This window comes from Capra hircus, chromosome 3, assembly GCF_001704415.2.
Source record: "Capra hircus breed San Clemente chromosome 3, ASM170441v1, whole genome shotgun sequence".
In the NCBI taxonomy this organism is placed as follows: domain Eukaryota; kingdom Metazoa; phylum Chordata; class Mammalia; order Artiodactyla; family Bovidae; genus Capra; species Capra hircus.
Window position 1 is genome coordinate 94,792,431 of NC_030810.1, and position 16,047 is coordinate 94,808,477.

The 16,047-nt window shown below is 36.8% G+C and overlaps 1 protein-coding gene across 1 annotated transcript in view; it reads left to right on the forward strand.

Moving 5' to 3' along the window:
• MAN1A2 (mannosidase alpha class 1A member 2) overlaps nucleotides 1–16,047 on the forward strand; it is a 158,461-nt gene that overhangs the window by 92,904 nt on the left and 49,510 nt on the right. The window contains exons 6-8 of the mRNA XM_005677802.3: nucleotides 1,226–1,320; nucleotides 8,602–8,725; nucleotides 13,646–13,739. Of these exons, the coding sequence (XP_005677859.1) occupies nucleotides 1,226–1,320; nucleotides 8,602–8,725; nucleotides 13,646–13,739 (313 nt within the window). The remainder of the gene's footprint in view (nucleotides 1–1,225; nucleotides 1,321–8,601; nucleotides 8,726–13,645; nucleotides 13,740–16,047) is intronic.

Genomic DNA, 16,047 nt, shown 5'->3' on the forward strand with positions numbered 1-16,047 from the left:
GAATTTTCCAGGCAAAATATTGGAGTGGGTAGCCATTCCCTTCTCCAGGGGATCTTCCGAAACCCAGGGATCCAACCAGGATGTCTCTCATTGCAGGCAGTTTCTTCACCATCTGAGCCACAAGGGAAACCCTCAATTTCTCTTTACTAACATATAACTGTTAGTAGTATTTATGTAGGTATTCAAGGAAGTGGTAAATTGTGGATGTATAAGAATATCTAGTTTGAAATTCTGCTAAAAATTTCTTATCATTTAAGAAACTTTTCAAAATATATTAATGTCATATTGCTTTGTATACTTGCACATACTCCTCCCTAGTTTATACCCCCAGTAATGTAGGTGTGTTTTAATATCATCTCAACTTAGGAATTTGATCTAAACCATGCTTTCAACTACTTACTTATTTGAAAAATCCAATAATATTTTAACAGTACTTGGCCACAGTGAAAAGATGGAGCCTTGCGTGTTGGATGATTTTGAGAGGGTAGCCTTGAGGCGTGTAGAAGAATATGCTGCTTTTCTTAGCAGGGTGTTTTGAGTCTCTAAGTCAGTAATCTCTAAAATGAGATACATGTTAAGAATATTAGAAATTATACTATAAATGTATTGGTAATAGTACCTTGATTTTAAACGTTTGAGAACCATTGATATTTCGGCAGCTTATTGTTTTGTATACCAAAAAAAGCAGTAATTGGGACCAAGAGGTGAAGCATTTATAACTCATAAAATAAGCTTGGAATGTGAACATAAATATTTTCTTTTAATTTAATAATTATGGGTGAACCTTCATGGAGAATGTCAAGATATAAATGTGTAAGATTGAAACATGATTATAGTAATTCAAGGGCATTTATGAAATTCAATTGCATCTCTTTCTTTTGTTTTAATATTTGTTCTGAGCTTGATACCATGGGTTAATTTCATAGCCTAGTGTTTTCTCTCAGATTTTTTGCCAGCTGAAAATACAGATATTAACACCAAAACCAGTCCTTCCTTTTCACTTAATTATAGTTTCAGGCCATTTCACTTTCAGCTTTTTCTTCACTATCCATCCACTTTACAACAATTTTCTCTGATTGCTGGATACTCCATGGTACCAAGAGATGCCATTTTTCCCTCAGTACTTTCATATATCCAGTATGTTGTGGTATGCATTGTAGAAGAGATCAGGAAATTTTGACAGCAGTAATTTCATAATTTATGAATGTTTTTGTTTTTGTCCCAGATATTCAAGATTAAAGCAGTCCAGTTGGCTGAGAAACTCCTTCCTGCCTTTAACACACCTACGGGAATTCCTTGGGCAATGGTGAATCTGAAAAGGTAAATTCTATTTTTATATGGTTATTCTTGTTCTAAATATATTAGATTAACTGATTTTTTTGAGCCTTCACCATCCTTTTTAAGACTTAAAACTGTTTTTCTCTGTGTGTATACAGAAGCATATTTCTTTAAAGCATTGCCTGATTTTTAAAATACATTCTTTGCTTTGAAACAGTAAAACTATTATTTGACTTCTACTGCTTGTTTCTGTAAGTCTAGATTTCTCTCCCACACCTTATTGCTTATTTATGTCTACTTAGTGCTGGAATGGATTCAAAGTGCTTTCCCTCTCTTCCTTTTTTGTATACTACTTATTTTTTTTCTAAGTCAGAATAGAACACAACATACCTTAAAATCAGGGCTTCCTGTGGCTGAATGTCTTACTAATGATAAGGGAAGACATAACTCATGACATTGACTGTAGGGTCCTTTTTATGATATCCAAATTATTGAAGTTCAAAGTGAAGCATGATTCTCTGACAGCTTTATTTGGGAAAATGAATGTATTTTAGTCATTTTTTTTTTAATGGAGAACTTGATGAAGTTTTGATTTTCATCAAGAAAGCATTATTTTATACCATGAAATCTAACTTTACTGTTCTTTGCTGTCATACACTATATATAATGTAAACTAACTCTTTGTGAGGAAAAAGCTAGCTAGAGTTCCATACCAGCCTCCACAAAAGGATATGGCCAAAGGTGTTAAGTACATACCTGTTCTCTTTTGTTCTTAGTTTCATTCCAGATTTTCTGGTGTTTCCTTCAGTAGCATTGTCAGTCATATAACTTTCTTATATGATTAGAATTTTAATTAAGTTACAGTTTAACTTTGAGATGAAGAAATATGCAGGATATTATTATTATCTAGATAAACAGTAACCAAAAGTCCAGCATTGCAAAACTTCAAATTTAGATTGAGACAAAAAAGTAGAAGAGTTTTCAAGGACCATGTCTTGAACATGCTTAATTTTCATACTGTATCTTTATATATTCATACAAAATACATATTTTACTTGAGCTTATAGAGCATAGATGTATTTACCTATTTTTAAAGGTTTTTGCTTTTGTGTTTTGATTGAATTATACATATCTCTCACATAGACTTTATTCCAGTCTTGATGTCTGAAATCCAGCCTATGTTAATAATCTAGCATTATTTATCTCTTGCAATATGATTAGCACACAGAAGCACATACATACATACATACTGGTGGAGCTTTTAAAATTTTATATGATTTGTTTGGATACTTTTTTTTTTTCTTATTCTTATTTTCTTTCTACTTCTTATTTTTCTCACTCAGCAAAATCTCACGGAAATACTCATCCAGGTCATGCCACAGAGCTTTAAATCAAACTTTGTGATAACTACAGAGTAGAAGATAGGATATACTGTAAATACATAGGTTATACCATGATTTACTTAATTATTCCATATCAGTGGTATTTGTTTATTTCCATTATTTTGCTACCATAAAAGTTACAGTAGCATCCTGTTATATACTTCCTTCCCTTGTAGCTCACTCAATAAAAGATCTGCCTGCAATGCAGGAGACCCTGGGTTTGATCCCTCGGTCGGAAAGATCCCCTGGAGAAGGAAATGGCAACCCACTCCGGTATTCTTGCCTGGAGAATCCCATGGACAGAGGAGTCTGGCAGGCTATAGTCCATGGGGTCACAGAGTCGGACATGACTTAGTGACTAAACCACCACCATATATGTCCTTGTAGAGTGAGGAGGTTTTTCTGAAAATGATTCTTAAGAATATGATTGCTATATCAAAGGGCATATGTCTTTTTTTTTTTTTTTTTTGTAGGATAGATTTCCCAAGTGTGGAATTGCTGGATCAAAGGCTATATGTATTTTTGAGTTTAGTAGTTACTCCCCACATATTTTCCAAAAGGATGTAATTCATCATATTTCCACCAGCAGTATGTGAGAGTACCAAAATGTCTATACGTTCTGTTTAATTTTCAAGAGAATAATGGCTATGAAATGTTACTATTGTTATTTTCATTCGTATTTTCTGTTTAGTGAGTTCAAGCACCTTTTCAGAAATTTATTGGACATCTAGATATCTTTTTGTGAATTGTCTATTCCTAAGTGTTGATTGTGGAGAAGGCAATGGCAACCCACTCCAGTACTCTTGCCTGGAAAATCCCATGGACGGAGGAGCCTGGTAGGCTGCAGTCCATGGGGTCGCTAAGAGTCAGACATGACTGAGCGACTTCATTTTCACTTTTCACTTTACTCTTTCATGCATCGGAGAAGGAAATGGCAACCCACTCCAGTGTTCTTGCCTGGAGAATCCCAGGGACTGGGGAGCCTGGTGGGCTGCCATCTATGGGGTCGCGCAGAGTCGGACACGACTGAAGCAACTTAGCAGCAGCAGCAGCAGCAGCAAGTGTTGATTGAGTTGTGTTTTTCCAGTTAGCTTATAAAAGAGCCTTACAGATTATAGAGTTACTTTTCCCTCCTGTTCTACTACTTGTTTGTTGTTTTTATAATAATTTGTCATCCTTAAGTTTTGATTTTTTATATATTCAAATATGTCTTTTATAACTTTGAGGTTTTCAATGTTGGTTAAAAAGATTATCTTCACCTGTATTTTATAGTCTCCTGGATTTCTGTAAAATGTTTTTATAATATATATTTTTTTAAATTATCAATATCATGTTGGCTGTAGCTTTTTTTTTTATCAGTTGCCTTTAGCAGATTCAGGAAATTTTTTTTCCTCTAGATAAACTTAAAATAACTTAGAATAAAATTATTCAAAAACTCATTAGATACTATTCTTGCTAGGCTCTTTGTGAGGTGTTTTCACAATCTTAAATGTCTTTAATTTTCCTAACAGTCATGTGAACTAGTTATCATAAAACCTTATATTATGGATGAGGAAACTGAGTCTCAGAGAAGGAAATCTTGCTCAAGGTCTTTCGGTTCATTAACGGCAGGAGTAGGAGCCTATGTGCTACATCAGTATTACGGTTGTGTCCTCACCTTCTACATGTACTTCAGCTTCTCTACCAAGTCATGTATTACTCTTTTCTGCTTACATTTTAGTGGTAATTTTAAGATTCTTGTCTCTGAAAAGCTCATATTTATTCTGTATTTGTCATTCGACTTGCCTAATTTAATATTATTCTAGGTGATACAGAGTTTAAATTAAAATCACCTAGTTCCCTGGTGGCTCAGACAGTAAAGCTTCTGTCTACAATGCAGGAGACCCGGGTTCGATCCCTGGGTCGGGAAGATCTCCTGGAGAAGGAAATGGCAGTCCACTCCAGTACTGTTGCCTAGAAGATCCCATGGACAGAGGAGCCTGGTAGGCTATAGTCCATGGGGTCGGAAAGAGTCAGACACGACTGAGCAATTTCACTTTCACTTTCACTAGTGCTAGAAAAGCTGAAACCAAAAGTGTCCATCTTTCTATGAGAGAAAGATTTATATTTTTCATTTCCTCCTAAAAATAGAAAAGACCCTAGAGAATGGTTTTAGAGTTCTAGTGGGAATAACCATGACTTTCTTGAAAAATGAATCTAGACTTCCAGTTCCAGCCCTGAGGTAACTTATATCAGGTTAACTCTCCCATCAAAAGTAATCACAAAAGCCCAACAAAATGGTTTGAAGGGATTGGAGAGCAATACCTAAGGGCGAACCCAAAGGGCCTACTTGAAGCTCATCACTGTAGAAAGCTGGCTTTTCCCCTAAGGGTATATTCTAAATTGAGTGTGATTGAGGCCAACCCTAAAACAGTATTCATGTAGAGCAAAGAAGACTGTGATCAGGTCTTGGAACTGCCAAAAGGGCTGAGATACAAGGGATGAGTATCTCAAATCAGGAAGGAATTGCAGAGGAAAAGCCCCAAAATTTATCTACAGATTTTCCTCCTGTTGTTGGCTGATTGTGTACCTGCACATGCATGGGACAAAGAAATAAACTAGAAAACTGCATTTGGAGGCTGAAGGGCAAAGGAGAAAATTTAACAGCTACTGGGTATTGGGAAAGTTGGGTTAAAGCTCAACATTCAGAAAACTAAGATCATGGCATCTGGTCCCATCACTTCATGGGAAATGATGGGGAAACAGTGGAAACAGTGTCAGACTTTATTTTTGGGGGCTTTGGGGGCTCCAAAATCACTGCAGATGGTGACTGCAGCCATGAAATTAAAAGACGCTTACTCCTTGGAAGGAAAGTTATGACCAACCTAGATAGTATATTCAAAAGCAGAGATATTACTTTGCCAACAAACATCCGTCTAGTCAAGGCTATGATTTTTCCAGTGGTCATGTATGGATTTGAGAGTTGGACTGTGAAGAAAGCTGAGCACCGAAGAATTGATGCTTTTGAACTGTGGTGCTGGAGAAGACTCTTGAGAGTCCCTTGGACTGCAAGGAGATCCAACCAGTCCATCCTAAAGGAGATCAGTCCTGAGTGTTCATTGGAAGGACTGATGCTGAGGCTGAAACTCCAATATTTTGGCCACCTCATGCGAAGAGTTGACTCATTGGAAAAGGCTCTGATGCTGGGAGGGACTGGGGGCAGGAGGAGAAGGGGACGACAGAGGATGAGATGGCTGGATGGCATCGCCGACTTGATGGATATGAGTTTGGGTGAACTCCGGGAGTTGGTGATGGACAGGGAGGCCTGGCGTGAATCGCAATTCATGGGGTCGCAAAGAATTGGACACAACTGAGCAACTGAACTGAACTGAACCTGTATTGTCTAAGGCTGCCTTAATGTCTAAGGCTGCCAAGGTGAAGGGCCCTGTGAAGTTGTATGTAAAAATATGAAAAAATGTTTTTAGAACTTAGAGTTTTGATAGTGCTTATATGCACTATGAATGAAACTTTGAGGTAGAAAGTTTTTACATGGAAATGAGATTTTGTATTTGTACTTGACTCCACTATAATCCATTCACATTGCTGATGCCTAGGTATTCTTTCCAAATGGTATGCTTTATCGTTTAAATATTATGTTACATTCATTAAAATTCTATATGATATTCCTTCATACTTAAATTTCACCATAGCCAACAGAATTTCTACACAGTCTAGATTATACCCAGCCCTCTAACCTCATCCTATATCATCATTTCTCCTTCCTGAGCTCCAGCCAAACTACATCGTAATTGTTGTTCAGCCAGCTCTTCGCGACCTCATGCAGTGTAGCACGCCAGGCTCCTCTGTCCTTTATTATCTTCTGGAATTTGCTTAAATTCATGCCCATTGAGTTGGTGATGCTATCTAACTATTTCAACCTCTGCCACCCACTTCTCCTTTTGCTTTAAATATTTACCAGAATCAGGGTCTTTTCCAGTGAGTTGGCTCTTTGCATTAGGTGGCCAAAGTATTGGAGCTTCAGTTTCAACAATAGACTTTTCATTGAATAATCTAGCCACACTAACCAACTTTTTTCCTCAGGGCCATTCCAACTGCTCTTTCCTCTACTGAGAATTCTCTTCTTCCAGATCTACTCATCACTGGCTCCTCCTAATCATTCAGTTCTCAGTTTAAATTGTGTCATTTTAGAAACTCTTTGAACATTATACATAAAGTCTTTAAACTCATCCTTTATCACTAGTACTCAGTATTCTATTCAACTCAGTATTCTATGTTTAATTTTCTTCATAACAATTATCGTTTGTTATGGGAACAGTAATGTTATATGTTAGAGAAGAGAGAAGTTGCTTATTTGTATCCGACTCTTTGTGACCCCATGGGCTGTAGCCTACCAGGCTCCTACATCCATGGGATTTTCCAGGCAAGAATATTGGAGTGGGTTGCCATTTCCATCTCCAGGGAATCTTCCTGACCCAGGGATCAAACCCAGGTCTCCCACATTGCAGACAGACGGTTTACCCTCTGAGTTCACTGTTACATTTCCCAGATATGAGTAGGTACTTTATATTTGTGAAATGAATGACTGTCCTACATAGTTACTATATCCATATTTCTTCTTTGATTCTCATGTCTGGCTTAAAAAAAATCTGTTAGTGGTATTTGCCTTTCATACTTTCAAAAACAGTACAAAAATAGCACCAAAAAAATTAAAGAACTTTAAGGTAGTGGTATCCTGATACCTATTTCAGTGTCTTCTCCACACGGATAAATACAACATAGTGTATTGAATTGCCAGTATACAAGTAGATATAAAGAAGAAAGTTTAACAACAACGTGGTACTGAGGAGACAGAGTTAGTATTTGAAGCTGCCATGGTGAAGGGCCCTTGGTAAACACCCCAGGCTTTCAGCTGAGATCCCATAGGGCCACTTCCTGGAAGTATAGGTAAAACTAGAATAGTTTTAACCCTTAACAAAGCTCAGAGCCAAGGTTATCTGCCTGTACTCAATCTATGTTTCAGAGGAAGCTTAACCCTCTGGGATAGAGGATAACATCCAAAGAGTCTGTACTTTTCATTTCTATAGTTTGGCTTCCAGTAAAAAATTTATAAGGCACCCTGGGGAAAAAAAAAAAGATATCCTAGAAATACATCTGCACAAATGAAGTGCACACAAGATTATTCACTATAAAAGTTTTCATAATAGCAAAATACTAGAAATGTGCCAGAGGACCAGTCATAGAGGATTGATTGAAGTATATCTATTTGTATAATATAGTAGTTTTCATACACTATCAGCAGTGGAGGCAAGACAGTTCTTTCTCATGATACTGTCCTGTAACATCAGTGGTCCCAGCATAATAAATGTGAGTTGTACTTTCAAGGTTTGAAACTACTTAGAATGCCCTCACACATTTTTGTGTGAATGAGACATTTCAGTTGAAAATCGTTAATGTCATGGAATTCTATGCATTTGTAAGTAAAAAATATAAGAAAGTTGTTTATAAACTTTGGAAAGCCTAATGAGGTACATCTTACCTCATTAAAATGTTACTTAAAATCTAACATACAGAGCAGTAAATATACTTTGCTGTATTTTAAGAAAGGAGGGAAAAGAAGAATATGTATTTGGACTGCTTATTTATGCATAGAAATTTCTATGCTAACATATAAGAAGCTAATGAATGATTATATTGTGGGCTTGTAACGGGAAGAGAGATGAGAGTGGGGTGAAATACTTAACATATACGTTTTACATTGTTTTGATTTTTAGGACATGTGAATATTCTATTCAAAATAATTTAAAATAGTAAGATTTTTAGGTACAGTAATCTATTGTGTTGCGATAATTTCTGAGAGAGTTATTTAAACGTTATATACTGATTGAAAAAATGTTTTGGTCTTTTCCTAATTCTGTCTCCTTTTACCTTTTCTTTCATTCAGTGGAGTAGGACGAAACTGGGGCTGGGCATCTGCAGGTAGCAGCATTCTTGCTGAATTTGGCACACTACATATGGAGTTTGTCCACCTCAGCTACTTGACAGGAAACCCAATTTACTACAAAAAGGTTAGTAGTCTTGCTTTCTTTTCTTTGTTATAAGAGAATCCTTTAGGTTTTACTCCAGAGATTTAATTAATGCTTAGAAAATATTTGCCTTTTAAAAAATTATATAAAGAAAGGTATCGTATATTTAGAACAGATTTGATATATTTTCTCTTATCTGAGAAGATATAATCACTAGTAGGTTTTCAAGAAATTACATTATAGTCTCTATTTAGCATTGTGCTGAAGTTCCTAGTCAGTATGGTAAAATAAGACAAAGTGAACAAAAAGGTAGATTGAAAAGGAAGAAAGAAAACAGTAATTACTCACAGATTAAATGATTACCTAAAATATTAAGATAATCAGAGGAACCTTGCGGGTTACAGCTGAGCAACTGAGACTTTCACTTTCACACTTAAATTATTAAACAAGAGCTTAATTTATATTTTGAATAAAAGATGAACATGATGTGCTCTGCTCAGTCGCTTCAGTCGTGTCCTACTCTTTGTGACTCTATGGATTGTACCCCGCCAGGTTCCTGTGTCCATGGGATTCTCCAGGCAAGAACAGTGGAATGGGTTGCCATTTCCTCCTCCAGGGGATCTTCCCAACCCAGGGATTAAACCTGTGTCTCCTATATCTCCCCCTGATAGCTCAGTTGGTAAAGAATCCACCTGCAATGCAGGAGACCCTGATTCAATTCCTGGGTTGGGAAGGTCCCCTGGTGAAGGGATAGGCTGCTACTCCAGTATTCTTGGGCTTCCCTTCTGGCTCAGCTGGTAAAGAATCCACCTGCAATGCGGGAAAGCTGGGTTTGATCCCTGGTTTGAGTTGGGAAGATTCCCCTGGAGAAGGGAAAGGCTACCCTCCCCAGTATTCTGGCCTGGAGAATTCCATGGACTGTATAGCCCATGCAGTCTCAGAGTTAGACATGACTGAGCAACTTTCACTTCACTTTTCTTATATGACTTTCATTGGCAGGCGGTTCCTTTATCACTAGCGCCACCTGGGAAGCCAAAAGATCAATATACATATTAAAAGTCAGTAGTATTTCTCTATACCAGCTGCAGCAGGCAAAAATGTATCACTTATAATGTATCACTGTATGTCTTATGTAGTAGGAACAAAAGTGTAAGTTTTCCACAAGTAAATCTAACAACAGAGAAGCAAAGTTCAAAACTGCTAAATGACACTGAGTTGGCCCTAAATAAATGGAGAGATGCATTATATTCATATATAGGGAAACATGCAAATGTCAGTTACCTCCAGATTTATCTGTAGCCTCAATTCAATGCCAGTCAGTTTCCCGGTGCCTTTTTTTTTTTTTTAAATGAAACTTGACTGGACATTTCTAGAATTTAAACAGGAGAGAAACATTCAAAATACTTCTGAAGAAAAACAGGATGGATGGATTTGTATTACTCAATTATCAACACTACCAATATTAGTGTTGGTGCATAGAGACAAGTAAAACTGATAAACAGAATAAATAGCCCTCAAAGAGCCCCACATATATGTGGAAGTGTGACAATGGTACCTTTGTAGATGATAACGATTCTAGGAGCATTAAAGACGTAAATTTAAAATACAAAATCTAGTAAAGCTGAAAATACATATACTCTATGGCCCAGTCTTTGGTATGTACCTTTACATCATACATATAAAATCATTGTTTGTATTAGCAGTTTATATGATAAGATTCAATACAGCAGTGAAAATTAATTATGGTCACATTAATTAATCAAAAGAGTATATATAATACAATTCTTAAAAAGTTGAAGCAGAGCTGAAGAAAATATTGTTTAGGGATTCAAAAGTGATTTTAATAGAATCAAGATAATAACGAACGTAAAATTCAAGACTGTGACCACATCTCGGAAACAGTCAGTGATATGTGAATGTGTAATGGTAAACAGAATAGCAAAGGTTATGTCGTGTTGTATTTCTTAAAATGAGTATGACTAGAATCTCTCTATATAATCCTTTCTGTGTATGAAATATTTTATCAGTCAGAAGAATTTTCAGGTAAAGATAGCAAAAGGGAGCCAAATCACAGAATTTTCCCTTTCTTGATTAAATTAGCAATAACAAGAAAAATAATAAAGACCAGCAAAAATTAATCAGTAACAATGAAAGAAGGAAAGGCTGAAACCTTATGTCATAAACATGTGATAGCCATAAAAAATAGAAGATTTCGGCTGTGGTATCTTAAGTCTGTCTCTTGCCCTATCCTGAATCCTTACTGGGCAGAGAAAGAAAGTCTATAAATTCCTGGTATTCCCGATTAATCTTACAAGGGAGACCAGTGCCATAGTATACAACTGCCCACAGCTCCAAATGTGTTCTCACCTTCCGTCCTCCATGAGCACTTAGGCCTCAGGAAATGAGCTAGTACACTAGTATTCCAAATCTTGGTGTATCCTGGAGGGGAGATACACCTCCCCCTGCCCCACCCTACCCCCCACCACATGCACACAACAGGAAGGAATTTGAGGACAGCTCAGCTCCACTGTGTCATCTGAAGTTCAGGTCAGTGCTGACCTAGTTGAACATGAGCGAGGTGAAAGAGAAAGCATGGCAATTATGCAGACATGCTGTAGGAGACAAGAGCAGGCTGGTAGATCACAAGAGACTGATGAAGAGCCCAGTGTAGACGCTACAAAGCCAAAAATAAAATCGTACAGGAAGACAGTAGAGCTACAAAGCAAATTGAGACCTTATATGCTTCCGTAAAACAAATGAACAATATCAAGTAACCTGAACATAGTTGAAAACTGAATTATTGGCATGAAATAAAGGCCAAGAGATAACCATTGTGAAAATAAGGAAAAACATAAAGGGACTTTTAAAAACGATAAATTTGTAAAATAGAAATAATCTAGCATATGATATTTCTCAAGTGGAGAAATCTTAACCTAATGCATAGAAATCACCTGAAAACAACAAAAGGAGAAATGGAACTATTAACTTGTTTTTAACAAAATTGAGATACTTGATATTTCATGTAATAAATTGGAAGAAAGGTTGGCATAAGCAATCAAGGTCAGAGCGCAGTTTGGGTAACTGAGGAGAGGATATTGGTGGCTGTAGCTTTCAAAAATAAAAGCTCGTAGAGCAGTTCTTTAAGTGGTACATCTTGAGGTACAGAACCAAATCCTCATTAGCAGCAGTGGGAACAGGCTACAGACTGATGGTAGACTCTTCTTTGAACCCCACTAAATATGATGCGTTGAGAAGCTAGAAAAATGACTCAGTTAAGGATCTCACTGACAAGCTGTATTTGCACTTGTATACTTTAGTGACAGAAGAGCAATGAATGACATGATTCTCTAGTGCTGCATTCCTGGTTTCAGTTGCCTAATGAGAAACAAAGGCTTAAGGAACCACATTCACATCTGGACTTTACCTACCCTTTTATGTCAGAGCTCTTGTGAATTGCTGACTCAAGAAAAATAGTAATAAGTCATCAAAAAAGAACACATAGAATTTATACAAAAATATTACCAGAAAAAAAGGGATGGAATGTGAAAAATAAATGATGGCCAAAAGATATTTATCAGAAAACAGCAATTAAAGACCTGACCAAACATCACTATGAGAGAGAAGATAATGAAGCTCTCATTTATGTGAAACCAGAATATAAACAGAGATACAGGTACGCAGAGATAATAAGATACCATATCAGTAATAGAGTGTAAGAAAAAATCAAATTATAGTCAAAATGAAGGACAAAATGGAAACAATACAAAGAACGCATTCAAAACATAGTGAGAGACTTGGAAGGCAAAATGGAGATAAGCTAGTGAACATGGAAATTAAAAGATAGGTAAAAAGGTTTGCAAAGGGAATGATAGATGTGGAAAAGAAGCAGAGGGGATTCAATGTATGCATAATTTTCAGAAGACGAGAGAACTGACTAAACCTGGTTCATGGATTATTCAGGTTGAGATTGTTGTACATAAATTTGTTAGAACACAAGTAGTAAGCATCCCTGAGCCAATTCCTAGAACTCCGTGATGACAGAATCCAGTTGAATAAAAGAAGATTGGAAACTGTGAGTTAAAAGGGTTAGTGCTGTGCTCAAGTCCAGAAAATAGTGAAGTGTATATATAAGGCCCTGTGAATAAAAAAATGTTTCCTCAAGTCATTTATGCCAACTAGGTTATCATTCAGATGTGATGATAACATTCTAAAACAAGAATACAAGAAAGAACACGTTTGTGCTTTAAAAAAAATTTTTTTAAGCACTTAAAAAATCCATCATCCAATCTAGAGATGAATCAAAATGAAGTCCCTGGAAAGGTCTCCAGCTTCTTAATATATTTCATGATTCCCCCCCCTTAACTTAAGGAATGCCTTTTAGGATTTGGAAGTTTAGGAATTCTAGGAATTTAGGGATGTCTATTATGGGATCAATATTTAAAGTTCAGCAATTTAGTTTTACTTTTTCATCTATTAACTTCAGAGTGGTTTCATACTTTTTATTACAAATATTCTATTATGATTATATTTTTATGAAATTGTTTCTGTTCTTAACATTTAGTTATGTACATATTGAATATGTCTAGAATAATGTTTACCAATGATGTTTCTGATGACTATTTCTGGAGAGTAGAATGTTGAAATTTAAATTGGTTTCTATGCCCTTTTCTTTGTGCTTTACTGTTGCTTATTTATTATTTTTAAATAATGCTCAGGCTTCTCCATCCATGGGATTTTCCAGGCAAGAGTACTGGAGTGGTATGCCATTGCCTTCTCCGCATATTCTATCTTATAAAAATAATGAGTCATTTAAAAAAGAGAAGACTTATTGTCTATCTCACACACACACAGTCGGGGGGTAGGAGTATAGGTTCTGAGTGAGGGGGAAAAAAAACCAAAACCCAGATTAATATAAAACTTTAGTGTTTTTTTCTTCATGATTGCATTCTTTATTTTGCTTAGGTCATGCACATTCGGAAACTACTTCAGAAAATGGATCGTCCAAATGGTCTTTATCCAAATTATTTGAACCCAAGAACAGGTCGCTGGGGTCAATGTAAGTATTTCTATTACAACTGATGCTCTGTTGAAAGATAGTCTGAAAACTTGTGCTTGATGTAGTGATAAGTACACTACATGTAGTATTAGAAACCCCAGATTGTATATAACCCTATGATCTGTCCTGTAACCTTTGGCAAGTTACTCATCTCTTGTAGTTTCAGTTTTTATATTTTTAAAATGGAAATAGTAATAACCCATTTCACGAGAGTATTTTATTTCATGTATGTGTAGGTACTTTGCTAAAATATAGTGTGACGTTTGCAAAGGGTTATACTTTTAAGCCCTTATTTGTAAACTATATCTTGGTATAAATAAGAGCATTGCTTGAGATAAGTATTTAGTTAAGTAATATGAAGAAGAGTTGTGTGTGTTAAATGACTAGAAAATAGTGTGCTTGCTCTTAGACCAGCCACATCTGATCATTCGTTTTAAAAGGTAACAGTGACAGACTATTTTCTTGGGCTCCAAAATCACTGCAGATGGTGACTGCAGCCATGAAATTACAAGACACTTGCTCCTTGAAAGAAAAGCAAGCGTCTATGACAAACCTAGACAGCATATTACAAAGCAGAGACATTTCTTTGCCAACAAAGGTCCGTGTATTCAAAGCTATGGTTTTTCTGGTAGTCCTGTGTGGATGTGAGACATGGGCCATAAAGAAGGCTGAGTGCTGAAGAACTGATGCTTTTGAACTGTGGTGTTAAAGAAGACTCTTGAGAGTCCCTTGGACTGCAAGGAGATCAAATCAGTCCATCCTAAAGGAAATCAGTCCTGAATATTCATTGGAAGGACTGATGCTGAAGCTGAAGCCCCAGGACTTTGGCTACCTAATGCAATAAGTCAACTCGTTAGAAAAGACCCTGATGCTGGAAAGATTGAAGGCAGGAGGAGAAGGGGGCGACAAAGGATGAGATGGTTGGATGGCATCACCAACTCAATGGACATGAGTTTGAGCAAGCTCTGGGAAATGGTGAAGGACAGGGAAGCCTGGCGTGCTACAGTCCATGCGGTCACAAAGAGTCGGACATGACTGAGTGAACAACAGCGTCAGTGTCTGTTATTTACTAGGCTTTTGGATGAGACTGGAGATTGGGAAAGAATATATAGGGCTTTGAGTTCAGGCAGCTCTCAGGCTAGCAAGCAGACTTTATATAATGAAATAAATGTTGTAGTAGAGGAAATGTACCAGTTGTTAGGTGAGACTGTGGTAGAAGTGATTTCCTCTGTCTCGGGAGACTGTGTTTTGTTTGGGAAGGGGGTGATGATATCTCATTAGAGTTTTAGAACTGATCTTTGAAGGAAGTGATTTTTCAGAAACATTAAACAAAGTTTTCATGAAAAACATGAAACTAATCTCTTGTAGTTAGTTTATGAAAAAGCAAAACACAAATGGACAGTATACAGACGTTCCTATTTAATCCTAAGAGTGGTGCTAACGAAGATAAGTGACACAGAGACAATGCACTCCTTCTGTGCTACTTCAGTAGAATGTACAAAAGACTGCTATGTTTAGTACTATAGTTTGGTCATCAGAGACCTTTGTTGCTGTCTTTCCACTTTCCTGTGTCCCTAAGCAAATCAGTGAAGCTTTTAAACAGAAGATACTGTTCTTTTTCTATTAAATTGATAAACAGAATGGGCACATCCCAGTATATCTAGTGCTTCAGAAAATATGAAAATTTGTATGACCTTTGAAGCAGTGACTCATTTCTAGACATTTATTCCAAAAAATTTTCAGACCTGTGTGTGTGTGTGTGTGTATGTGTGTGTGTATGTATACACATATATATAAAATAGGGATAATTTGGAAACATTCTAAAGCACTCCTGTTCATTGGAACTTCCTGTGATGAAGAAAATGTTCTGTTTAATTAGCTATTTGTGACTAAAGCCTACCACATTGGACAGTGCAGTTTTTAAACTTCTTGTGAAAGAGATTTGGTTAGGTTATATCCCTCCAGATGTGATATACTATATAGATATTAAAAGTTATGTTATTAGAATACTTGACATAGATAAATATGAAGTATCTAGAAAGATATTTGGGAGAAGGAAATGGCAACCCACTCCAGTATTCTTGCCTGGAGAATCCCATGGGCAGGGGAGCCTAGTAGGCTGCCGTCTATGGGGTAGCACAGAGTCGGACACAACTGAAGCGACTTAGCGTGCACACATGCATTGGAGAAGGAACTGGCAACCCACTCCAGTATTCTTGCCTGGAGAATTGTGTGGACAGGGGATCCTGGTGGGCTGACGTCTGTGGGGTTGCACAGAGTCGGACACGACTGAGGCGACTTAGCAGCA